The 23,247-nt window shown below is 35.2% G+C and overlaps 2 protein-coding genes across 4 annotated transcripts; both read left to right on the forward strand.

The window, feature by feature from the left end:
- The first annotated feature begins 865 nt into the window (after positions 1-865).
- LOC106661600 (E3 ubiquitin-protein ligase MARCH3-like) lies at positions 866-12,971 on the forward strand. Of its 3 annotated transcripts, none has more exons than XM_024228896.1 (8): positions 866-883; positions 7,709-7,806; positions 8,298-8,383; positions 8,766-9,177; positions 9,246-9,272; positions 11,750-11,932; positions 11,992-12,166; positions 12,743-12,971. In XM_024228896.1, the coding sequence occupies exons 3-8, from the start codon at positions 8,350-8,352 to the stop codon at positions 12,926-12,928; spliced, it is 1,017 nt and encodes a 338-aa protein (XP_024084664.1). In that variant the 5' UTR covers positions 866-883; positions 7,709-7,806; positions 8,298-8,349; the 3' UTR covers positions 12,929-12,971. The 3 variants fall into 3 exon arrangements, with proteins under 3 accessions (XP_024084664.1, XP_014240599.1, XP_014240600.1); XM_014385113.1 differs by lacking the exon at positions 866-883 and adding an exon at positions 1,037-1,202; XM_014385114.1 differs by lacking the exons at positions 866-883; positions 7,709-7,806 and adding an exon at positions 1,112-1,202.
- A 1,643-nt stretch (positions 12,972-14,614) lies between these two features.
- LOC106661577 lies at positions 14,615-17,140 on the forward strand. The gene is made up of 2 exons (XM_014385088.2): positions 14,615-15,066; positions 16,027-17,140. Exons 1-2 carry the CDS (start codon positions 14,732-14,734, stop codon positions 16,808-16,810), a joined length of 1,119 nt encoding a protein of 372 aa, XP_014240574.1. The 5' UTR covers positions 14,615-14,731; the 3' UTR covers positions 16,811-17,140.
- The last annotated feature ends 6,107 nt before the right edge of the window (positions 17,141-23,247 follow it).

Below are 23,247 nucleotides of genomic sequence, written 5' to 3' on the forward strand. Positions count from 1 at the left end.
GCGAGTAAAGCAACATATCTATTACTGCAAAAAACCGAAACAAAATCCTAGAGCACTGGCTACCCACCATTTTGAACACCAGTATACCATAATTAATGTTTTAATTAAAAATATGACGTGTACGAGGTTCTGGTGATGCTGCTCTCCTTCAATTCGATATCTCGCTTTCAACCTTGCAATGAGGGGCGTCGGTGGCCGCAACGGTTTAGGCGTTGACACGGTGCTCATCACTATAAGGTAAAGGTCCCGGGTTCGAATCCAGCTGCCCTGCATCCGAACCTGACATACTTACAAATGGGCTTTTTGCGAACCCTCTTTAAATAAAAAAATAAAAAATAAAAAGTTCTAAAAAATATAAAAGAGAGTAGTCCTCTTATTAAGGAAATTTTGGGGAAATCCCCAAACCTTTTGATGGAAAAGTCATAGTACGAGCCATAATTGAGTATTTTCAAAAATACATGGGTTTTGCCATTTGTTATCCTTTGAGCGGCTACTGTGTATTCGGAAGCGCGAATTTGTCAACGGAAATGTTCTTATTTTATGGAAAATTTAATGTGCGAAATAAAGATCAGATTTGATTTTGATTTTAGGCTACCATCACAAAAATATTAATATTTCAGGTAAGAGTCAAGAGAGAAATCTCGTTCTGGTGGCACTGAACTACGTTTTATTTAGTGAATCCACCATGACAGATTGACACTTAACCCTGTAACACCCTGTATAACAACTTCCATTTTGCACAAATTTAAGTTATATAATATGTTCGCTATTTACATCAATGGTTTTGTGTTCAAACATGTTCAGTGGTATTTTGTGTTTTATTTTTACCCAAATTTGAATGAAAGTTTTACCCAAGAAAATTAGAAGGTTGCTGTTTGTATGTGTATGTATTCTTTGACGATTTTCTCTTTAAAAAAATCACTTTTATTTATTTAAATAAATGAATGTCAAAATATTTGTGAAAATACAATTTGATACTTTGTGATAAATTGCTACTCGACTAGAAAAGATTAGTAACGTATTTTCAAATGTAGTAAATTCAAAAGAAGGTAAATATTCACCTCTTATTTCATGTCCAACGTATAAATAATTTTAAAAAATTTTGTTTAATCACGCGATCACCTGTTTTCAAGATTTAGTTAATGTGTAAATAGAAGTAAAAATACCGAGTGGAGATTAGCTGGAGGGTGGTCTAATACGCAGTAAGTACCCAGCTTGTGCCTCTAATCGCACCTGACAACTTGAGGACCGCGGTGTTTATTTAATTCTATCTACCCAAAGAGAAAGCCTCGTTTCTAGGTCACAAATCGGCATATCACATGTTTGGTAATTCAATGTTAACATGAGAAAATTATCGAGTGTGTCAAAATTTATTGCAAACAGAGGAAAACCTTGCCCGCGTTTTTGTATTTATCAATTTCTGCCTTAATTGTAAAAATTATCGTCCTTTTTGGATTAACATCTGTTAATTTTCACACACGGATCAACACTGCCAACATATCACTAAACGATATTTATCGATATCCGCTAATCTCATGTAAAATAGGATTTTCAGCATAAACGCCCGATCATAATAAATAAACCATCATACAAAATATTGTTGATCATGTTCAACGGCATTAAAAATTTAATTACGGAAATTGTGGTTAAATTGTTACAATGTTAAAAATGATTGTGAAAAATTAATTTTATAGGGTAAATACATATAGGGTAAGAGTCTTAAACAGGTCAATTAAAAAGAAATATCAAACGTACTCAAATTGTTCTTGTGTGTTATTTGTTTAGTGATGAATACGTTCTTTTAAAAGTGTCCTTATTAAAATGTCATTTTCATTTTTTTTTTCTGGGAAGGTGTGATTCATGACTCTGTAAAGATTTGAACATCCTCATTGAACAAAAAGCACTTCTGTTCAATTTGGATCAGATAGCTCGAGATTTCTATGTAGAGTTGAGAAATCGATTTTTTCCCAGAATATTGATTAGAATTGCAAGCACCAGCTTTCTTTGAAAATACATTTCATAATCCTTAAAACTTAAATTGTGTAATTAACTCGATCAATGTTGTTAGACCTTAAGGGTATTTTTTATGAAAAAATAAAATACAATTTTACTAATAACAATAATAATTTATAATTATTTTTATTACTATTTATATTATTTTAATAAAAGGAAAAAATATAAATAAAAGGCATTGTAAGGGATACAGAATTTATTCAATCCAATTATTTCTTTTTAAAATTATATTTACACCCTTCTTTCTTTTAAATTGTAATCTTTGAACTTAAATTTTTACAAAAAAATAAAATCAATTCTTCTTGAAACAATATTAAAAAAACTTAAAATATAATTAAGAAGTATTTAACCTATTGTTAAAAATAAATGAATTAATATTTATGTATGCGCAATCCCCAAGGAATAAAATTAAGGAAATATGGAATGGGAAAAAACTCACACGATGAATGCTGTTTTCCTGTTGTTTTCTGATAAGATGATTCTTCACAAGCAAAGTTGAAGCAGCCAAGTTAGAGGTGGTTGTTCGCAGTCTCCCAATGGAATGAATCCTGTCCTCCGCCTTTCAGCCATGCTGCACTCTTGTCTCCCACGAGTTGCAAAGTCCATCGCTTCCTTCACGTTCATTTCGATTTGTTTGTTACAATGTTTGAAGTAATTTTTTCAAGCATTTCAACCGTATCTGCATACCGACATTTAAGAAATGGCAAGTCTGCTGGTAATTGTTGCTTATAAATTTCCAATATGCCGTGTCGTTTTGTAACAAGTTACTAACAAAAGAAAGGAAAATGAAATCTGCCAAACAGAAATACTACCAAAATAAAATTGAAGAAGTTGAATTAATGAAAGTTTTTAGTCACAAACACGATCTAATAAATACAGCTATCAAGAGAAAATGGCATGAATAGCAGTTAAGTCGTTTTCATCCAAGGCAATCTGCTATTTTTCCTTGCGTTGCGGCAAAACGTCTAGCACAAATGTACCACACATTTTTGCTACTTACCGTTACTTATAATAATATCAAATAAAATGTAAAAACAAAGAACAACTTTTGGCTTAATAAAACAGGAAATGATTTTATCATCTTCAAACTTGGCATAAGAAAGTATTAAGAAATAAAAAAAATTAAAAATCGACATTCCTTGATTTCCCTTATAACCTCCAATTGTAACTTTATAGAAATATTATAATAATTAAATATTAATAATTATTAATATTTAGTTTATAACTAACCTTTATATTACGGCTATCTTCATATAGGCAACATGCAATTCTTTCGGAGGACACGGGGTATTGAAAGTTACAACCCATGAAAAAGATATCCTACCATCTTTTCTTTTTAATCGATGAAGGTTTGTAACATTAGAACCTTTTAATTCTTCAAGAAGTTCTTCATCGGGACACTCTTTCAAGTCCCAGCAAGAAATTACACCTTTTCAGGTGTTCAATTTAACATTTCTTTCGACCTTTACCGGTATATTTTCTATACTTTTAATTTTCAATATTTTATCCCCTTGTTCCTTATTGAACGCTTCAATATAAATTAAACCGTCACGGCCTTTTTTGACGTTTACTACTTTCCCTACTTCTCTATTTATTACTCTACATATCTTAATTGGCGATAGTGAGTGAAGGCCGCCATTATCTTTCCTATCCAATCGACAAATGATAAAATGTCTTGCCGCAGAAGTACAAACAACAGGAGAAGGAGTCCTATTTAGAGGAGGTAATCGATTTCGAAAACCTTCTCGGCCCACTGGGCCGAGAGGGCCTTTGAATTGATTTTGGGAAATTTTGAAAAATTGAAAAACAGATGGCGTTTAAATAAAAAGAGAAAAATTAAATAAATAAATCTTGCCCAACCCTGAAACCAGGTTTCTAGAGAGATTCAGGCCCCACACTTCCCAACACTTCCCAATAGGGAATGCGAGCTACAAACTAGCACCCATCAGACTTGTCTAATCGTCAAAAAACTTATCCAGAACATTCACTCGTAAACTAATTTATCCTATTGCCATCCAGCTTTAATTTTTCTTTTTTTTCCTTTTAAAATTCTTAATTTGGAAGGCAAATGTATGCAAAATTCTCATTTTAAATTACATATAAAATTTATTTCTGTTTCTTTTTTGATTAGAATTGTGAATTTTTGTTCCATAATTTAAACATTTCCCATAGGCTTGTATGACTAATAATAATAATGGAGTCAGACTAGCAACAGTCTTAGCATGAGCTCATCCTTATCCTTTTATTCTTCCATTCAAATATGATACATAAACTAATTCTACATAACAATAATAAGAAACAAAACAATAACACTTCTTTTTCTTTATCTTTTTTTTTTTTTTGAGGGAGCTATTTTTCTTATTTAAATTGCGATTTTAGGCATTGCAGTTTATTACCCCGCAATTTGTATTTTCTTCCATTTCATTTTTCCGCTCCGGCAGCCTCAAAAACTTCTGAAAAAAGAAATCTTGCAACTCTCATTCAAACATTAGCAGGCATTCAATGGTATAACAATTTGGGAAAAGGCCTAAATCTCATTATAAATTCCAATAAATTTGAGAAAGCTGAAAAGTGCTTTTCGAAAGAAACACTGGGGACCCAGTAACTCTTGTAAATCACTCGAAAGGTTGAGCCTTTGCCTAAAGGGTTGTAAAGTGGGTCAGTCGACCAAAATATGTTTTACTGTCAAAATGGTGCGTTCTCCACTTCGCGTACATCGAGGACAAGTTGGAAGGTTGTTGCCTATTAAAAGCCTATTATGGATTAGCCTGATATGACCTATTCGCAATCTAGAGAGAATCACAAGTTCTTTTCTCTCAAGTTCCTCAGTTGGCCATTTATGTACAACTGGCTTAATTTCTATCATACTATCTCTACTGACATTCCATCTTGCCGCCCACTTTCGTTTGATAATGTTTTTAACATAAACGACTATATCATCTGGACGGAGAGGAAATTGATCTGTTCTTTGTGGATGGTTTGCGGCGTTCCTTGCCTGTTGATCAGCTTTTTCATTTCCAGAAATTCCGACATGACTAGGAACCCAAACAAATACCACATGTTTGTTGAGTGTTCTGATTTCATAGAAATATTTGTGAATTTCTAAGATGTAAGGGTCAACCGAGAAATTATTTTTGATTGCTTCGAGACCACTTTTCGAATCAAAGAAAATAATGGCATTACAAATTCCTGGCGATTCCTTTATAATGCTCAATGATCTTCTGATTGCATGAAGTTCAGCTATATGCTAGCCTCATTCGATAGAGACCAGCTGAGGTTATACTCATCACAAAATATCCCACACCCTACACCAATTTCATTTTTAGACCCATCGGTATTAATCGGGATAGTTATTTAAAATTCGCAAGAATTCTGCCTTGATCATCAGAGAAGGTGTTTCTCTTTTGTTCAATAGGCCAGATATTATTATTATTATTATTATTATGGTCTTTGGTTGTAATATTTAACCACATTGTTACAATTGTATTATTTCTTTAGAATAATTTGGGATTTGCTTAAATAATTTTAACTATTTTGAATTCGATTTTTCTCTATTCATCAATGAACTTATTTTTTAAGGTCAAATGTAATTCCCATGATTCTGCCAATTAAGGATTGAGAGTATCTGCGAATTGATTATCTTAATTGTAATAAAAACTAGGAATATTATATAAATATTCAGTCATAATCACAAGGAAAATATATGCAAAAATAATGAGAAATTTGAACATTCTGTCCTAATCACCAGCCAAATTTCATTTAATATATTTTTGAGCAAGTAGAGTTGGTAATCAAAAATTTTGGGACTTCCTCTTGAGGCCTGCAGAACGATGAACAACACAATTTAGTCGATTCCGATCATCTTGGTATGCCTTTACCCTCACTGTCTTACTGGGAAGGCGCTAATATTACTTGGCAACAGGAGGAGCAAAGTGCGAGCAATCGACCGTTAGACGCTCTTCGTAACGAAGAGGCAATTTAGGACCTACTGCATATTTCTTCACTCAACCTCCGGGCTAACCACCACGATCTTGCCCGCAGACACAGATTCAATAAAAAACATGATTAAAAGAAGGTGGCAGCGTCAATGGGCCGGATCGACAGAAAACTTTCTCGTTTCAAGAGCAATGTCGACAGGAGGCCCTCGGAGGGTCTGGCTCGTAGAAGAAGGGTCATCCTCACCCGATTAAGAATAGGCCATGCGAGATTGACACACTGACGATTACTGTTGTGCCAAAGCCCGTGTATATATCTGGTATGTAGAGAAAGATCGCTCGATGTGTTCCACCTGAAACAGGTCACCTCTTTGGCTCTATATAGAGAGCGTGTACGATTGCCATGTAATATGAGAATCGTGCTTGAGCGAGTATCTAAGCTCCCGTTTCAATTTGTAGTGGAAAGAGGGTGTTTTATTGTATATAGTGAAGATAGTTTTGTCCCCCTAGCGTTGAGAGTGAATGTATTTATAGGCGTGAATGTGTAGTGTGAGAGGGTGGATGGCGCAATATTGAATAGCCCTTCGACCCTCAATTACGTTAGTTACTCAAAGTCAAAAACTCCTGTGGTATTGTATATAATAATAATAGTTAGGTGACCCTGATGAGTGTGATGGCAATAGTGTCCATCATCAATAAGTGCCACACCTCGCGCAACATCCTCAGCACTAAGTGGCATTTTTAAGTTTAAAAATTGAAATTAAGAAAACAAAGATGAAATCTAAACAGTTTATTGCTTCAGAATTCAAATGAGACTGAATAAACATTTTAAATTCCGTAAAAAGTAAACATTGAGAGATCCTTTATCCTTGTTTTGGATTAAGGATTAAGTGTTTTATCTCTAATTTCCAAATTAAAACATAGCATAAACAAATATTTATTGGTAAAAACACTGAAATAAATTAAGGGCAGAATTTTCTTTAATCGCGAAAATGAAAAATTCATTGTGTAGAATTGTATGCCTGTCAGTGTATAATAGGTGTAAAGGGATGGATGGATATCGAGTCCACCATACAATTGAGTGAATGGTGCCTAATTAGGAGAGAATGTATTTAAGAATGAGTGAGAGTTAAATTGGTTTGGATCTAGGAACTGCACGCGTTGGGTCCTGAATTGACCGCCGTACGTATAAGACCTCTGACCCCGGAAGCCCAACACCCGAGGTGGGTGACGGACACTTTTGGATCAAAGGCCGCGCATGTGTTCGGTATGCAGAGTAATGTCGATTTTTCCCATCTAATTGAAGGGTGTCATTCCTTGGCTCCGTACAGAGGAGCGCGCAGGAATGCCACCCGATTTGAAAATTGTACTTGAACACGGCGGCGAGTATTTTGGTTCTTGGAGGAAACGGAGATATTCTATTGTATACAGTAACAAGTGTATACTGGTAAACTGCAACCCGGGGTGAGTGATTCTCTAGTCTGCCGGCAATTTTCTGTAAATACCAAAAGCTGGTTGGGCTATGAGAAGCGAATAGGCTCAACTGAGCACACGTTTGTATGTACGTACTTGCGCGGATTTCTTATATAAATCCAAATCAAAAAAAAAAAAAATTCAATTTCACTTTTATATCATGGTATTTAATAGCAATATTTAACCACATTCTTACGATTATCTTATTTCTTTTTTTTAATTAGAATTCGTTTACATAATTTTAACTATTTTCAAATCATTTGTCTTGTTCATATTCATTTTTTAAGGTCAAATGTAATTCCCATGATTCTGCCAATTGATTTGAGAGTATCTGGGAGTCGACGAGGATGGTTATTAACATCAATCTGGAATCCATTCAAGTAAGGTAGGTCTTTATGGATTGGATAAAACAATCTTTATTGACAATGATGACAATACAACGTATCTAAAGTTTTGTTTAGAAAAAATAGTTGTTTTTGTATAAAACAAAATTTTATCAAGGAGAAAAGAAAGAAGATAGAACCAGTAAAGAAAAGTCTATTATTGCTTTCATAGTCATTAATCTTTTGTAGTCATGATATAGAATCGGCCATTTTCTCAAAACTTTTAACTGAATGCTGAACTTTTTATATTAATCTAGTGCGTTACTACCCTAATGACCACAAAGCTCACCAGTTAAACAACTTTCTTTCATCTAGACCATTTAATTGTTCCGATTTAATTGAATCTGCAAAATATTTACAAACAAAATTAAGTCACATTCGAAGCACAATTTAATTACATTATTTAATTACAAATACAAATTTTGTGATATATTACAACACAGAAATTTTATAATCAATTTCTTAAGCCATCTGACTTTTAATCTGTTCCCAGAAAATGAGGGAGAACGAACGATCCCTCACAGAAGTGTGCCGATGGAGTACTGATGGATGAGATTGAAAAAAACGACTTAAATCGAGGTTTGTCTCCATTTGTACTGATTATTTTGTTTTTTGAAGTAGAACATAGTCTCTTTCTGAATATCTCTGAATACATATGAAACTTGCTGGGTTTTGCATTGTGACTAGTCAGGATTTATCTTCGCTGGAACCATCCTCACAACATCAAAAACTTGGTTGATTTTTGTTTACAATGATTAGTTGTAATAAGGAACACTACATAATAAAGAGTCACTACTTTCTGAATTACACTTTCTTATCACCTTATGCATTGACAGACTTGACTACCCCATTACTTAAGTTATTTCTTGGGTAACATGTCACAGATACTGTGACTACCTAATGAAACTTTTAGACAATTAAAATAAAAAAACAGATACTAACTGCAGAATTGTTCCTCCAGCAACCAATAGAGTGTCCATCCGTACGTCTGTTCCTCAAGTAACCCGAAGCAAGCCTCAACTCTCAGAAAATGATCAACCAGGGTCAATGGCGCGTTTTTTATCGCTGGCGCAGACGAAAGAAAATATCGGCACGTGTCAACAGACAAGTTGCGAAAGCACACTTCGCCTAGAAGACAAAGTACACTCGGAAGTGAAACCAATAAAAAGCACCATCCTCAAAGGCAAACCTGCTCATGCCAATAGTTCTGCTGATAACACGTCGAAAAATTCGCAGGATGTGAGTCGATCAAAATCTGAAGACACTTATACTCCCACATCAGTCAATCATTCAGAGTCTTACGAAGTGCTAGAATTTTTAATAGACGATAACGTATCTCTAGGATCGAATGGAAGCAAAGAACAAACTACAAGGTTTGTAAAATAATGTTAATGTTAGATAAAAATGGAAAATTTTATCAAGTTTAACATTTTTGATGCAGGTTGATTATAAAAGAAGAAAGCCGAGGGTAAGAAATCAAAGTTTTTTTTAAATTAGTTGCATTCATAAATGAGTTCATTGATTGCACAATTGACGTAATAATTTAAAATACTAAACAGTAATATTTATCCATATTTGTTTAGTGGTCATAATTGACCATATTAATTATTCCAATTAATTATTCTTTTTATCTAAGGTTTTTTTGGTTGAGATAAAAAAATTAGTGTCGCGGGCGGGATTCGAACGCACGACCTTCGGCTGAATTCCCCGCTTCTCTAACCACTTGAGCTATCGTGACTTCGATCCTCTCGCCGAAGGTCATGGGTTCGAAGCCCGCTCATGACAATAATTTTTCATCTCAACCAAAAAACCTTAGATAAAAAGAATAATTAATTGGAATATGTAATATTTATTAACAATAATTTTATTATTATGAAACATTTTTTGTTTGGTGATGAATCGTATCTTTGCTTTTATGAATGAACTACATTTTCACAAAAAAAAGACAAACAAGTCAACAAAAATCAAGATGCTGAAACAGCATGAATAGTTGCTAAAAGAGTGCATAAAAGTGAGTCCCAAATCAATAAGAAGAAAAATACAGAGTGAGATTGAAACGTTTAGGCCATACATCATCATAAAAAATGCAGGTGGCAAGTCTGAACTCCTATAAGGGAAACAATAAAATTACTTGGCTTGTCCGGAAAATAATACAGGATTACGGTTATAAAATAAAAACAATTAAATGATTTTACACATTTTTTGTTAATTAAAATACCTCGATCACTCTCAATGCATTTCTCCCAACGTGATGACAAATTCTCTATACCCTCTGAATAGAATTTACAGTTTTTATTATTAACAAATTCTGTAAAGGCATTTTCTAACTACGTTTGATCAATAAATTTGTTATGTTATAAAGCGTTGTCCAGGTGTCAGAAAAATCTGGAGAAGAGGGAGGATGAAGTAGAACCTCGTAACCAAGTTGTAACAGTTTTTGTGTTGTCACTTTTGAGACATGGGGTAGAGCGTTATTGTGTAACAGAATCGGCCTTTTACGATTGACCAAACATGGCTTCAATAATGCCAATTTCTGGTGCATTGCTTCAATTTGAGAGCAAAATAATTTCGGCATTGCTAGTTTCACCAGGAATCAAAAAGCTTTAGTAAATCAACCTAATGAAGCTCACCGAAGAGTCGCCATCACCTTTTTTTATGAGTTAGGAGCTTTGGAAAACGTCTCGTTTGTCGAGCCACTTTCAGAACGTCTGCTGTTACCGTAGAGAAACCACTTTTATGTTATATATTTTATCACAAGTAACAATTCTATCAAGAAAAACTATGTTTCTGTTTCGGCATAAGAAGTCTTTCGCAAACTTCATAACGATAATTTTTTTGGCTGTCGTTTAATACGGTCGATTTGCTAACTGAATGATGATTCTTTGCAAGTTTTCGAACAATTTATCTGGGATTTTATTCGACCGAAACTCGCAGAACATCATCATCATCGTCTTCAAAGCGAAGATCTTTCTTCTGTTCTCGAGATTTTTTAAACCATCTCTGAACAGTCACTCACACTGCCTTCGCTCTAGACTTCATTAATGTTTCTGGCCGTTTGGAAACCGTTCCGATTGAGTTTAAACTCGTAAAACGAAATTACTCGAAAATCACGCGTTGACATCTTAGTAAAGACTAAATTATTCTAAAGTAACGAAATGCTACAGAGACAAACAAACATTTTTATTCGGAAGAGGATTAAAAAGTGTTGATATTAAATAAGTAATCAAATAAGATAATTAAAAAGTGATAAAAAGAATAATTCATCGAATATAAATAGTTTATTATATACAGGGGTAATTGAAAGAAAACATGATAACCTGCATTATTTTCCGGACAACCTAATATATAAGTATAAATTATGTTGAGAAAATAACCATTGCATGTTGTAGATATTTGTAGATAATCAAATGAGGTTTAATAATCTGAATTAGATCCTATCCAGATGGGAAGTTGTTGTCCGAGTGGATCGAAGTCACGATAGCTCAAGTGGTAGAGCAGCGGCGTATTTAGCCGAAGGTCGTGGGTTCGAATCCCGCTCCTGACACTAACTTTTTCATTTCAACCAATACCTTTAAAGATTAATTAATCTGAATTAGGAAAGCAGTCTGAGCCAAAACAAGGTATAAAATAGTTATACTCACTTGCTCAGATTCAAACGTAGCCATTTTGTTATTGGCTGCAAACGTGCAGTACATTATGTAGAAGATTTATGTTTTTGTCTTTAATGCATGTGATCTTCCCATATATATATATATATGTCTCTTGCGTAAACTTGCGGGACACCATGGCCATTCTTTACACATCCTAGTTTAATTTATGTTTCTAGCTTTTATATTTTATCGACTGTACTCTAGTAGGACCAGAGAATGATAGATAAACTCACCTTCTCTCCTTTATTCCGGAGAAAATTGTTTGGTGCTTTAAAAATGTAAAATTAATTCACAGAGGTGAAACATTCTGTCGAATATGCCATGAGTTGGATCAAGATGAGGCGCTGATTTCGCCCTGCAAATGTAAAGGTTCTATGTCTCTCGTGCATACCTCCTGCTTGGAGCACTGGCTTGCCGAGAGTGACAGCAGCCACTGTGAATTGTGTGGATTCAAGTACAAAACCACACGACGGCCTAAGTACTGCTTAATACTACTTTGTATTAAACAATATGAAAGATGTTTTCGTTTATTTTTAGATATAGCATGATTGGTTCAGTTGTCGCATGGTTCAAAAGTTCAAGGAGGGACAGAAGGGAAGTAATCCTTGACATTTTGGCGACAATCACCCTCGCACCTATGGCCGGGATTGGTACCTACGTTGGACTTCTGATGGCAGAAGCATTAAATATAGACGACGACGTTCAGAATGTTGTAAGTATCAAATTGCAATTGAAAAGTATATAAAAGAAAAATGTGTTTGGGATCTGGTTTCTGGTCAGTTAGAGAAAAAAGTAGACTCTGTGATCACTTGCCAAGCTTTCGGCCTGTATAAGACCATCATCAGGGCAGCATCCTATTTTTCATATTAATATTACAGAGTGACGAAAAAACCCGACGACATCGACTATGAGGTCTCGAAGTACATGAGGATGGTTAAGTTGAAATTAAGACATGTTTTTTTCTGTGATAGTGGTCTCCCCAAAATGCAGGTCCAGACGATAAAGATAACGTTATGCGTAGGAGGTAATTCTCCTCGCACAGTTCCTATCCACTGTTAATCATCCTCATGTACTTCGAGACCTCGTAGTCGATGTCGTCGGGGATTTTCGTCACTGTTAATTTGAGAATTAGGCTACTGCGCTAATGATGGTCTTATAAAGGCCGAAAACTTGGCAAGTCTACTTCCTTCTCTAACTGACCAGAAACCAGATCCCAAACGCATTAATTCGTCGTGGTCGATTTCTTCTTCACCAACATAAGATAAACTGATATTCCTGCCGTTTTCAGACGATGGGAACATTAACAGGAAGGGTCGCAGCATTGAGTGTCATTTCGCTCATGACAACTCTTGATGTCGCCTACGCCACTTGGGCCGCCATCAGGCTCCAATGCCATGTAAATAGCTGGTATTCATGGTATCGTCGTAACAGTGAAGTCACATTAATCAGGACTCCCAATGAAATCTCAAAATGACCACAACATGATCATTAAATACACCTCCAGGAATTGAAAATAGTTTCATTCGTGTTAAACGTTTATAAAGTGGACAAGTTAAACAACTACTTCTTTGGTTACATTTTATATTACATTTAATTTAGACATTTGTTTTGATTGTAAGAAAAATATTGACATAAGGGAGTCAGACTAGCAAAAAGTCTCAGCATGAATAGAGGCTCATCGTTCTCCTTTTATTTTTCCATTCAAATACACTAATGCTACTTAACAACAATAATAAAACAAAAACACAATACTACTGCTTTTTCTCCCGCCCCCCCTATTTAAATTGCGATTTTGGACGTTGTAGTTTATTACCCCCCAATTTTTTGCTTTCTTTTATTCCATTTGCCGCTCCGGCAGCCTCAAAACATCCCAAAAAATGAAATCTTGCACGCAGAACTCTCATTCAAACACTCAGAAAAGCATTCAAAGGTATAAAAATTTGGGAAAAGGGAAACGTTTATAAAGATTGATGTAAGAAACAGGATGCCTTAAAGGAAATGGATGAATAATTCAAAATAACAGCATAAGAGATACAACGAAAACTTCACAACTTGATAAATTAATAGCGAATTCAAAAAGATCTAGAAAGATGTCCGGCCTGGGGACTGATGATTTGCAATTATCTAAATGGTCATATTATTATTTACTGTTATTTCTGCAACTAAATTTATTTCTAATATATGTGCTTATAAGGGGGCTTAAAGCCATATTTGTACCTTTAAAATAAAGAAAATAACATATTGATATTATATTCATTAAAATATAACAGTTCTATCTATTATATTTCATAAAGCAGACATTACAATTAATTGTTAAAAACCACTTTTTGACAAGTCAACTTTGTTTTTACGTTTTGAGATGGTGTTTCTTAATGAACACGCACTTCTAAAAGCTACACTAAAACTTCGAGTTTATTAAGAATTTTACCTACTTTTTTCTGATAATTCTCAATGTATGGCAAGCAACGAAAAAGATTCATTTTTTGGTGAAGTGGCTGAGTTCGATTGTTACTTTTTTTAAATTAATTCAAAGTTAATGTATATAAGTAAGACACCATAAGGAAATTAAAAAAGGGTTTACCAACTTAATTGTAATGATTCGTTTTCTCTAACGAGCTGTACTCGTCGGCCTCGGGTCGGCATGGGGCGGCGGGTGCCTTATCAGAGGCACACGAGGGTTAGGGTACCAGATCCTGTCTGCATAGACGGGGGAGGGTGCAAAACCATCTGTACTACGGGGTAACAGAAATGTTCCATGGTTCAGCCCCTGTTACACTGGGAATGGAGTGAGTCTTCAATTATCCTTTCGTTCATTATTTATTCCTTCATTTAACCATTCCTAAACTAACATCCCTCTTAAAATCGGGAATCTTCCATTCCCGTTGGTGCCGAAACAATCCTTTTATTAATTTCGATTCCTCTCTCCCGGTGGTGTTCGTCGGCGCCATTTAAAACTTGGCTGCTGGCGAACAGAACGGGTTGAATGTTTTCATACAGTCGCTGGAGGCAACTGCGTTAATTATAATTGACATGGTCGTATTACTTCGTTAAACAGTTTTACGATAAGTTATCGAATTGTGTCATCCATCCTTTTATTATTTTAACAGTCATATTAATTTATAAAATTGGTCAATACTTCAAGACAATAAAACATATGCATGCATTAGTTAAATATTATATTTTCAGTAAAGTTTTTGCTTATCACTAGTAAACGTAGTTATCGTAAAAGATTATTATAGATATAGTTATCTCTTGAAAAATTATCCTTGAAAATTTAATGAAAATGGTCTCGATTCCTCAAAGTAAATTAATGTCCAAGTATCGCTTTTTGGAAGGGTACAACGACGTCAAAACGTGCCGCGATGCACGCCAGGCAGCGTCGAACGTGGTCAACAAGACTATGGCATTCGCAGAAATGTGCTTCAACGAGGAAATCGGATTCAAATCGTGCCAATCCACTCTGCTCCTTCATGACGACAGCTGGCCGACGGTGGCCGAATTCAACATATTCGCCGCTTTACCAAAAATCGACGCTTTCATGAAGTACACGTACCCCTGGCTTAGTAACTGGCCGCACTCGACGAGGCACCTGAAAGAAATTATTGTTTCCAAGTATGTTCAATTTAAATCTAGCCACCCGCAACACCCTACTGCAACAGTAAAATGCATATTTAAGAAATCGAAGAGCTGTGCAATAGTGCGGAGAGAATAATATAAAATTCAACTACCTCCACATTGGTTGGTCTTTTGCTCTCGCCCTTGATCCGCATGTCCTCGCTATTTTAGTATTATCAGATGCGTTTCGGCATTTCGCCACCTTCAGTGTTAAGTCTGTGTGATTTTGTGTGTACATTTGTAAAGTAGTTTGTCTGCGCTCTTGTCATAGTGGTCCTCAGCCAGAATTGAATGTTTATTTATGTCGAGTTAATGGCTTGACGACTGACCAGACCATTAATTACGTAGTTTTATCGTTTCTGATTATCCTGGCATACCTATTTTCTATGGATAGGTGATTTCGGTATATACTTATAAAAGTTATTATTGACATAAGTACATAACGCACCCTAACCCACCACTGACGATCTCGAAATGCCGAAACGCATCTAATGAACCAAAACATAGGCGGACGAGTTTGTTCGCCAACGACCAAACTAGAGGTTCATCTCCCTCAGCTGTCAAGAATAAATCCAAATTTTCGATGTCTGCAAGATGAACTTGTAGTTCTGTAATCCGACAGTAGCGACCAAAATTAACTTCACCCGAGTTCATTCCTATGTGTAATTGCTAGCATGAATAATCTTGTTTAAACTAGAAGATGATGGAATCTTTTCTTATGTGCAATAATTTCCATAAATTTATACTCTTTTTATAAACACTTGCACCTCAAATAACAATCCTAAAATCCCAAAACCACAGCATTCGGATCTGCCTCCTATTTCTCATGCCTCATGAAAAGGTTTTACAATCTAAGATTCTTAATAGAATATTAAATGTGTTGGGCCTGCAACACTTTGCAATATGCAAAATTGTGGATTCATTTATTTACAATTGGTTTTAATTTTTCATGTAAAGAAACCTTTCCTTCCACGTCTTCGAGGTATGCTACGGCGCGGCACGGATTTCTTACCCGGTGGTACAGACCACTTTCTCCGTGTATTTCGTTTTTGAGATCAACCGGTTGGTGGACCAAGGGTCGGACTGCATCGTCAAGTACTTCTTGGAGGGTTCGGACGAAGAGCTCATCCCTTACGTGAACGACAATATAACACAGCCACGGGTGAAAGCTCTCCTCAAAGTGAAGCTGGCCCTCTCGTCGACAATCAACCTCGGCTCGACCGTCCAAATGTCCGACGACACCATCAGGCAGCTCATTCATATGAAGAAACAGATGCTGAAAGATTTCCGGTTCGTGACCAACACTGCCGCGTCCCACGAGACGATCCCGTTTCCTTACACGGTTCACATCCAACTGAACGAAAAATGCTCAGTGCACGGGAAGAACTGCCCCATCTTCCGCGTAAAGTCACAGTCGTACTGTACTGGTACTACTCACCTAGAGGAAGACGAAGAAGAAGACATCTGGACACTATCTTCGGATTCGCTCTCGAGGGAAAGCTTTGAACGATACTCGTTTTATGACAGCCTCGACACTGCGGACCTTGTAAAAGACGCTGTCGACGAGAGTAAAACCAAGAACCGTTCTCGCACGGTGTCGATTCGAACTTTGAGCCCCGGTGTTTATGAATATGATTATGACTATGACAATGACAATGACAATGCGGTCGTCTTCGACAAAAAGAATGAAGACGAATTCGACTTGGAATACGATTTCGATGATGATGACGACAAAGAATAAGCGGTTGGAGCTTTCTTCTCGAGTGCTAATTCGAGATGCTTCAAATTGAAGGACTGAATTGATGTCATATCGAGAACTAGAATTCAGGAGGGAAGAATTTGCACCTTGACTCCTTCAATTCTTCTTGATTATACTCAAATGAAAATAAGTTTTCGTATTATTTCATTTTGAACATTTTCTTCATTGAAAGTGTCTGTGAGTTTCGATTTGCCACGACGGCGTAGTCATATCGACTGGCTTTCATATAGTTAGTTCATAGCCTTTAATCTATTTTTTTCTTTTTTCTTTTTGTTTACACATTTGTAACTTCTTAACTATTTCATCTCCCAATTTTTTTATAAAACATATGTTTAAACCACAGCATGCAGGAGCAGACAAATTAAAAATAACTTTTTTAAAAGTGTGAATTTAACTGAATTGAAAAACATAATTTTTTACTGGGGTATTTTCACCACGAAATCATATTACTCCCGTGGTTCCCGTGTATTTGGAAAAAGCCCACTTGTAAGTATTACAAAAATCCCAGCAGCCCTGTATTCGAACCCGGGGCCCATATAGTGATGAGTCGCCATGTTAGCGCATGGATCCCCCCAAACTAACGCGAAATATTCGCAGTCGCAGCAAATTTCTCGCGGAGAATAAAATTGCGACCGCGAAATTTGAGTAGATAATTAACATGACAATTTTTGATTCCACCTACGTGACAATGTATTCCTAATCGGACGAATAAGAAGCAATTCTATTTATTGTTTTAAAAGACGAGGAAAAAATAATTGTCTTTCTAGTAAAGAGGAGGTCTTGTCTTGTGCGCACTTTTCCTTATCGCCAATCCAGAAACGATCCTCGTAGAGAAAATTATTACACACGTGGTTGTATAAAGCAGGAAGAGTTGTAGAAAATTACTTCTGAATTCTGGTTAAAATCCTGAGAATATTTTTAGACCAATTGCATCTAAAGTTGAAGCGGCAATTCTTATTGTTAAAACATATTTTCTTGTATAACTTTTTACGTACTAAACAAACTGACAGTGAAAATTTGATTTTTTAAGACATCGGCTTACTAATTCAAGTAGTTTTTCAGAAAATGTCATAGTGTTCACTTGATAAGAACAGTGCATGCTGCGACTGGAAATAAGTCGTTGGAGTAGGCTCGACCATTTAATAGACTTCAAACAGCTATAAAAAATTCTGACTTTCTATTTTTAAATTACCAATATCCAAACTAATAAGAATGTACCGAAACCCCCAATGTTATACGGTACGGTCAAAATTAACAAAGAAGAGAAACCTATACGACCAGTGGTGTCCTTTTATAATTATCCATACCACAAACTCGCAATAGCAATAGTAAAATAATTAAAATTCATATCCAATTTCAAGCCTACTTTCTATATTAACAATTCTTTAGAAGTGATAAAACAGCTGAAGAACATAAATATATCTAACAACGTATAGAAATGTGTGGTGATCAGTGACGTTAGTCGATGATTATTCGGAAATCGTGAGGTGCGGTTTGGTCTTATGATTCTTCCATCTTGAAGGTGAGATAATAGGTCATGACCTATTATCCCACCTTCAAGAAGGAAGAATCATAAGATTAACTGTTGAGGTCAAAATATAAGAAAACATCGTGCGGTTTGGTGTAGGTTTCAGAAAAGCATTTTCTTTATCGTGCCAACGTTTCGATCTTATTGGGATCATCTTCAGGGCCAGAGGTTTACAAACATTGTTTAAATTTAACAAATACATGTAGTATGTGGAAAAAATTGAATTTATACAATGCAAAAAATATATATTTTTTATATTCAATCAAAGTATTTCTACTAACTCAACGTGTTTGTTTTCTGCGTAATTGTGCCATTCTTGCGTGTCGTGTTGAGACTACCAGTGAGCTATTGCTGTTTTATGTTTATATACGTTGGATTTTAAAGGGGTGGGGAGGGAAGTCGGTATAGAAAGATATTTTTACATGAGGAGTCGGCTGCTTTGAAGTGAAATTTTCTCGCATTGCATTGTTTTTTTAACAAAATATTTTCTAGGATTGTATAAATTCATTTTATTTATTTATTTTTTATTTTATTACATGCAAGAATGGCACAATTACGCAGAAAACGAAACACTGAGTGAGTAGAAATACTTTGAACGAATATAAAAAATATTTTTTAATATTCAATTTTTTCCACATCCTACATGCATTTGTTAAATTTAAACAATGTTTGAAAATCCCAGGCTCTGAAGATGATCTCAATAAAGATGGAAACGTTGGCACGATAAAGAAAATGTTTTTCTGAAACCTATATCACACATCTCACGATTTCCGAATAATCATATCTAACAACTGTGTTTTAGTGCCATTTGATGTTACTCATTTATTTACAAATATCCCTGTTAAAGACTAATAAAACAAAAACTTATGGATAACAATATTAAAGAATTTGTAAAAAAATTATATAGACCTCTTAAATACATGCCTACAAATTATTGTAAATTTGATAATAAATTTAATGAAATGAAAAAGTTACCAATTGGGGTCTCAATTATCCCCCTTTGTGTCGAAATATTCATGAATGACAGGGAAAAAATTCTTTTATACAAAGATGATATTTTATGTGTGTGGTCGGGAACACTAGAGAATCTAAAGCAAATTCTCAACTTAGTTAATTCTTTACACCCTAGTATAAATTTTACATTGGAAATGAATAAAGTTGATTCTTTAAATTTTTAGACTTAAAACTGTCCATAATTAATTAAGGTTTTTAGTTGAGATAAAAAAGTCAGTGTCACGAGCGAGATTCGAACCCACGATCTTCGGCTAAATACGCCGCTACTCTACCACTTGAGCTATCGTGACTTCCATCCATTCGAACACCAATCTCCCATCTCAACCCCAACTTTTGAATTTAACCTCCTTCTGCCATTTTTCAAATGTCGTGTAATCTATTTGATTTTGAAACAACTACAACTAAAAACTACAAATGAAATGGCCACGGAGAGCTTTAGTGAAGAAAAAATTCAAAAGGTGGAGTTGAGATGGGAGGTTGGTGTCCGAGTGGATCGAAGTCACGATAGCTCAAGTGGTAGAGTAGCGGCGTATTTAGCCGAAGGTCGTGGGTTCGAATCCCGCTCGTGACACTGACTTTTTTATCTCAACTAAAAAACCTTAGTTAATTGAAAAATATTAATTGGTCAAGCGGACCACGAAAACTAGTGAACTGTCCATAATAAGTAACCTATTTGAAATAGGCTAGTTATGGTTTTGCGTAAATCGAAATAGTGTTTAAAAAGAGCACTATTTATAAGACGACAATAAAATACAATACAATAGGGATTCTTCGGTCTTAACTCGATAAAAGTACGATATGGATTGATTTAAAAATATTAATGTTAGCAAGGCTTAAGGGATGTATCGAAGGAAGGGGTTTCTTGGTAATCTGTGGCAATCTGGCAATCAGATGTGATAAATAAAGAATGTAAAGGATTGCAATAGACAAGAGTACAATACTAGCAGATTCTTCTCACTATGGACCCAAAAAGCTGTAGGGTTCATTTGGCTCATAGACTTATGTTGACATTAACATGTGCTAAGTATGAAAAATATTACAAACAATTGAAATCTTGGCTAAAAACAAAGGATATCAAGAAATATTTAGCAATAGGTATAAAGGGGGCATCGGTGGCCGCAACGGTTTAGGCGTTGACATGGCGCTCATATAAGGTATAGGTCCCGGGTTCGAATCCATCGGCCCTGCATTCAATCCCGACATACTTTCAAATGGGCTTTCAAAAACACCTGCACCCTGAGGGTAAAAAAAGCAACAAACGGACTTAAGCTCTGAGTCTTTAGGTTTTCGTTGCTTGCCATACATTGGTGAACTATCAGAAAAAGAAAGTAAAAATCCTTAAACGAGAAGGATTTACTGTAGTTTTTAGAGGTGCGTGTTCACTTAGAAACATCATCTCAAATCCTAAAGACAAGGTTGACAACTTGTCAAAAAGCGGGCTTTACCTTCTTCATTGTAATGATTGCGGTATTAAATATATAGAACAAAGCGGCAGAGAAATTAAAACGAGAGTTAAAAAACACTTTCCTAATTCGAGCATATTTTCTGATTATTTGGAGATAGTGAGATGCGGTCTGGTTTGACGAATGTTTTAGAAAAACATTTTCTTTATCGTGTCAACGTTTCGATCTTTATTGAGATCATCTTCAGGGCCTGGAATTTATGAACATTGTTTAAATTATACAAATACAAATTGGATGTGAAAAAATGAATTTATACAATGCTAGAGATTTTAGACTTAATCAAAATATTTGTACTCACTCAATGTGTTTGTTTTCTGTGCAGATGTCATTATTGTATGTCGTGTTGAGAGTGTCAGTTAGATATTGATGTTTTATGTTTATATACGTTAGATTTTGAAAGGGTGGAGAAGGAAGTAGGGATACAAAGACTTTTTATATCCGGAGTTTAAATTTTATTAATGATATTAGTGTAGGTGCGATTGAGTCAATTACAGAACGGACACATGTAAATCAGTCGCAGCTACGCTAATATTAACCAAATTCAATATCAGTAACATACATCATCATCACATCACAGAAAACATAATAAAACATATAAAACAATCATTACATTCCTCACATCAAACATTTCTACATAGTCTAATTTTTCAACAATTTGTCTTTCCTTTCCCTAATTATCCCCGTCTATGTAATCCCGAAAGGATAATCAGGCCAAACCATTATCCATTTTTTCCCATTATCGGCTCCTTTCACCTCGAAGAAGCCGACTCCTTATACAAAAATGACTTTCTATCCTGACTTCCTTCCCCGCCCCTTCAAAATCCAACGTATATAAATATAAACAACAATATCTCACTGGCACTCTCAATACGACACACAATAATGACATATCTACACAGAAAACTAACTAACAACAACAGAAAAAATCAAATTCTTTGAGTCTAAAATTTCTAGCATTGTATAAATTCATTGCTTCACATCCTACGTGTTTTCGTATAATTTAAACAATTTTTATAAATCCCTGGCCCTGAAGATGATCTCAATAAAGATCGAAACGTTGGCACGATAAAGAAAATGTTTTTCTAAACCCATGTCACACCAGACCGCATCTCACGATCTCCACATAATTACTAACTGACGGTCACTAAACACCACACATATTTTCTGAATTTAAGGGCCAACTAAATGAAACATAACACAATGTCAATTACAATTTAAGTACAACAGTGTTACTCTGTTTTTCGCATGCATTAAAAATCAGCTTCTCATTGGATCGTCGTGTTGGAGGTGGATCGGCGAGTTCACTTTTTCAATTCATGTCGAGAAACGTGTTTGTAACTCCTTCAACCTGATGACGAGCGTTTAATGCTTGAAATCCGGATCGTTATAAATAACAAATAGGAGAATAGAACCATCGTTTACAAAAGGTGAATATACATACTCAACTTATCCTTCATCATTTCTAAACATTTGTACCAAATATCACGTTTCTACCTATACGGGAAGTGCCTTATAATTTTGTTGATGAAACTACCACCTCACCCCTATAATGACGCTGATTTTGAGACTTCAATTTTCAAATTCTTACCTTTAGTTATAATATAAGACCTACATTTGTACAAAATACCAAATATCTACTTAAACGGGAAGTGCCTTTAATTTTGACTACACCTTCCCCCCTCCCAAAAAAAGCGGCACCAATTTGCGAAATTCAGATATTTGCTTTACTTGCTATATAAAACCTGCCTTTTATGGAATTTTACGTTCTATTCGGGAAGTACCTTATAATTTTGATGATTAGCGAGTCAGTGAGTAACAAAAATGGAAATTTGAAATTTTCCTCTTTCAAAAAAGCTTAATATTAAGTGCTCAACTTTTATCAATGTCCTATGCGACCTAAGCTTAATATATGTTTCAAATTTCAAAAACTCATCCTAAGAGGAAACAGAGGTGAGAAAAACTGGGTGAATTTGTTCAAGTAAGACACACATGACCACCTTGCGACCACCTTGCTGGAACTTGGTCAGATACCCATTTCAAAAAAGGATTGATAACGAAATATAAATATTTCCTAGGAAAAATATACCGTCTAAGCATCAATGTGCCACTACGTCGTGATCAAAATACATAGTTATGTTAGGTTACAGTTCCTCACTGAAGATGGCGCAATGCCGAAATTAAGGTAGTTGCAACAAAGTACAAACTCACTAGTGAAGTGAAGTTCAGCAACCAGCAGCCATCGTCAACTTTAGGTCCTTAGTTGTTAGAGAATATTTATCTGCATGCAAACTCTTATCTATGTAATACTCATAAATAGAAAAACTACCCAAATCTGGTAAATTATACAGTTTTAAAAATTTGAGATTTTTCGTGCAACATATCGATATTTTATATACTGCGTATCGATACCCATA

This window comes from Cimex lectularius, unplaced genomic scaffold (assembly GCF_000648675.2).
Source record: "Cimex lectularius strain Harlan isolate CLEC.00 unplaced genomic scaffold, Clec_2.1 scaffold217, whole genome shotgun sequence".
NCBI classification, from domain to species: domain Eukaryota; kingdom Metazoa; phylum Arthropoda; class Insecta; order Hemiptera; family Cimicidae; genus Cimex; species Cimex lectularius.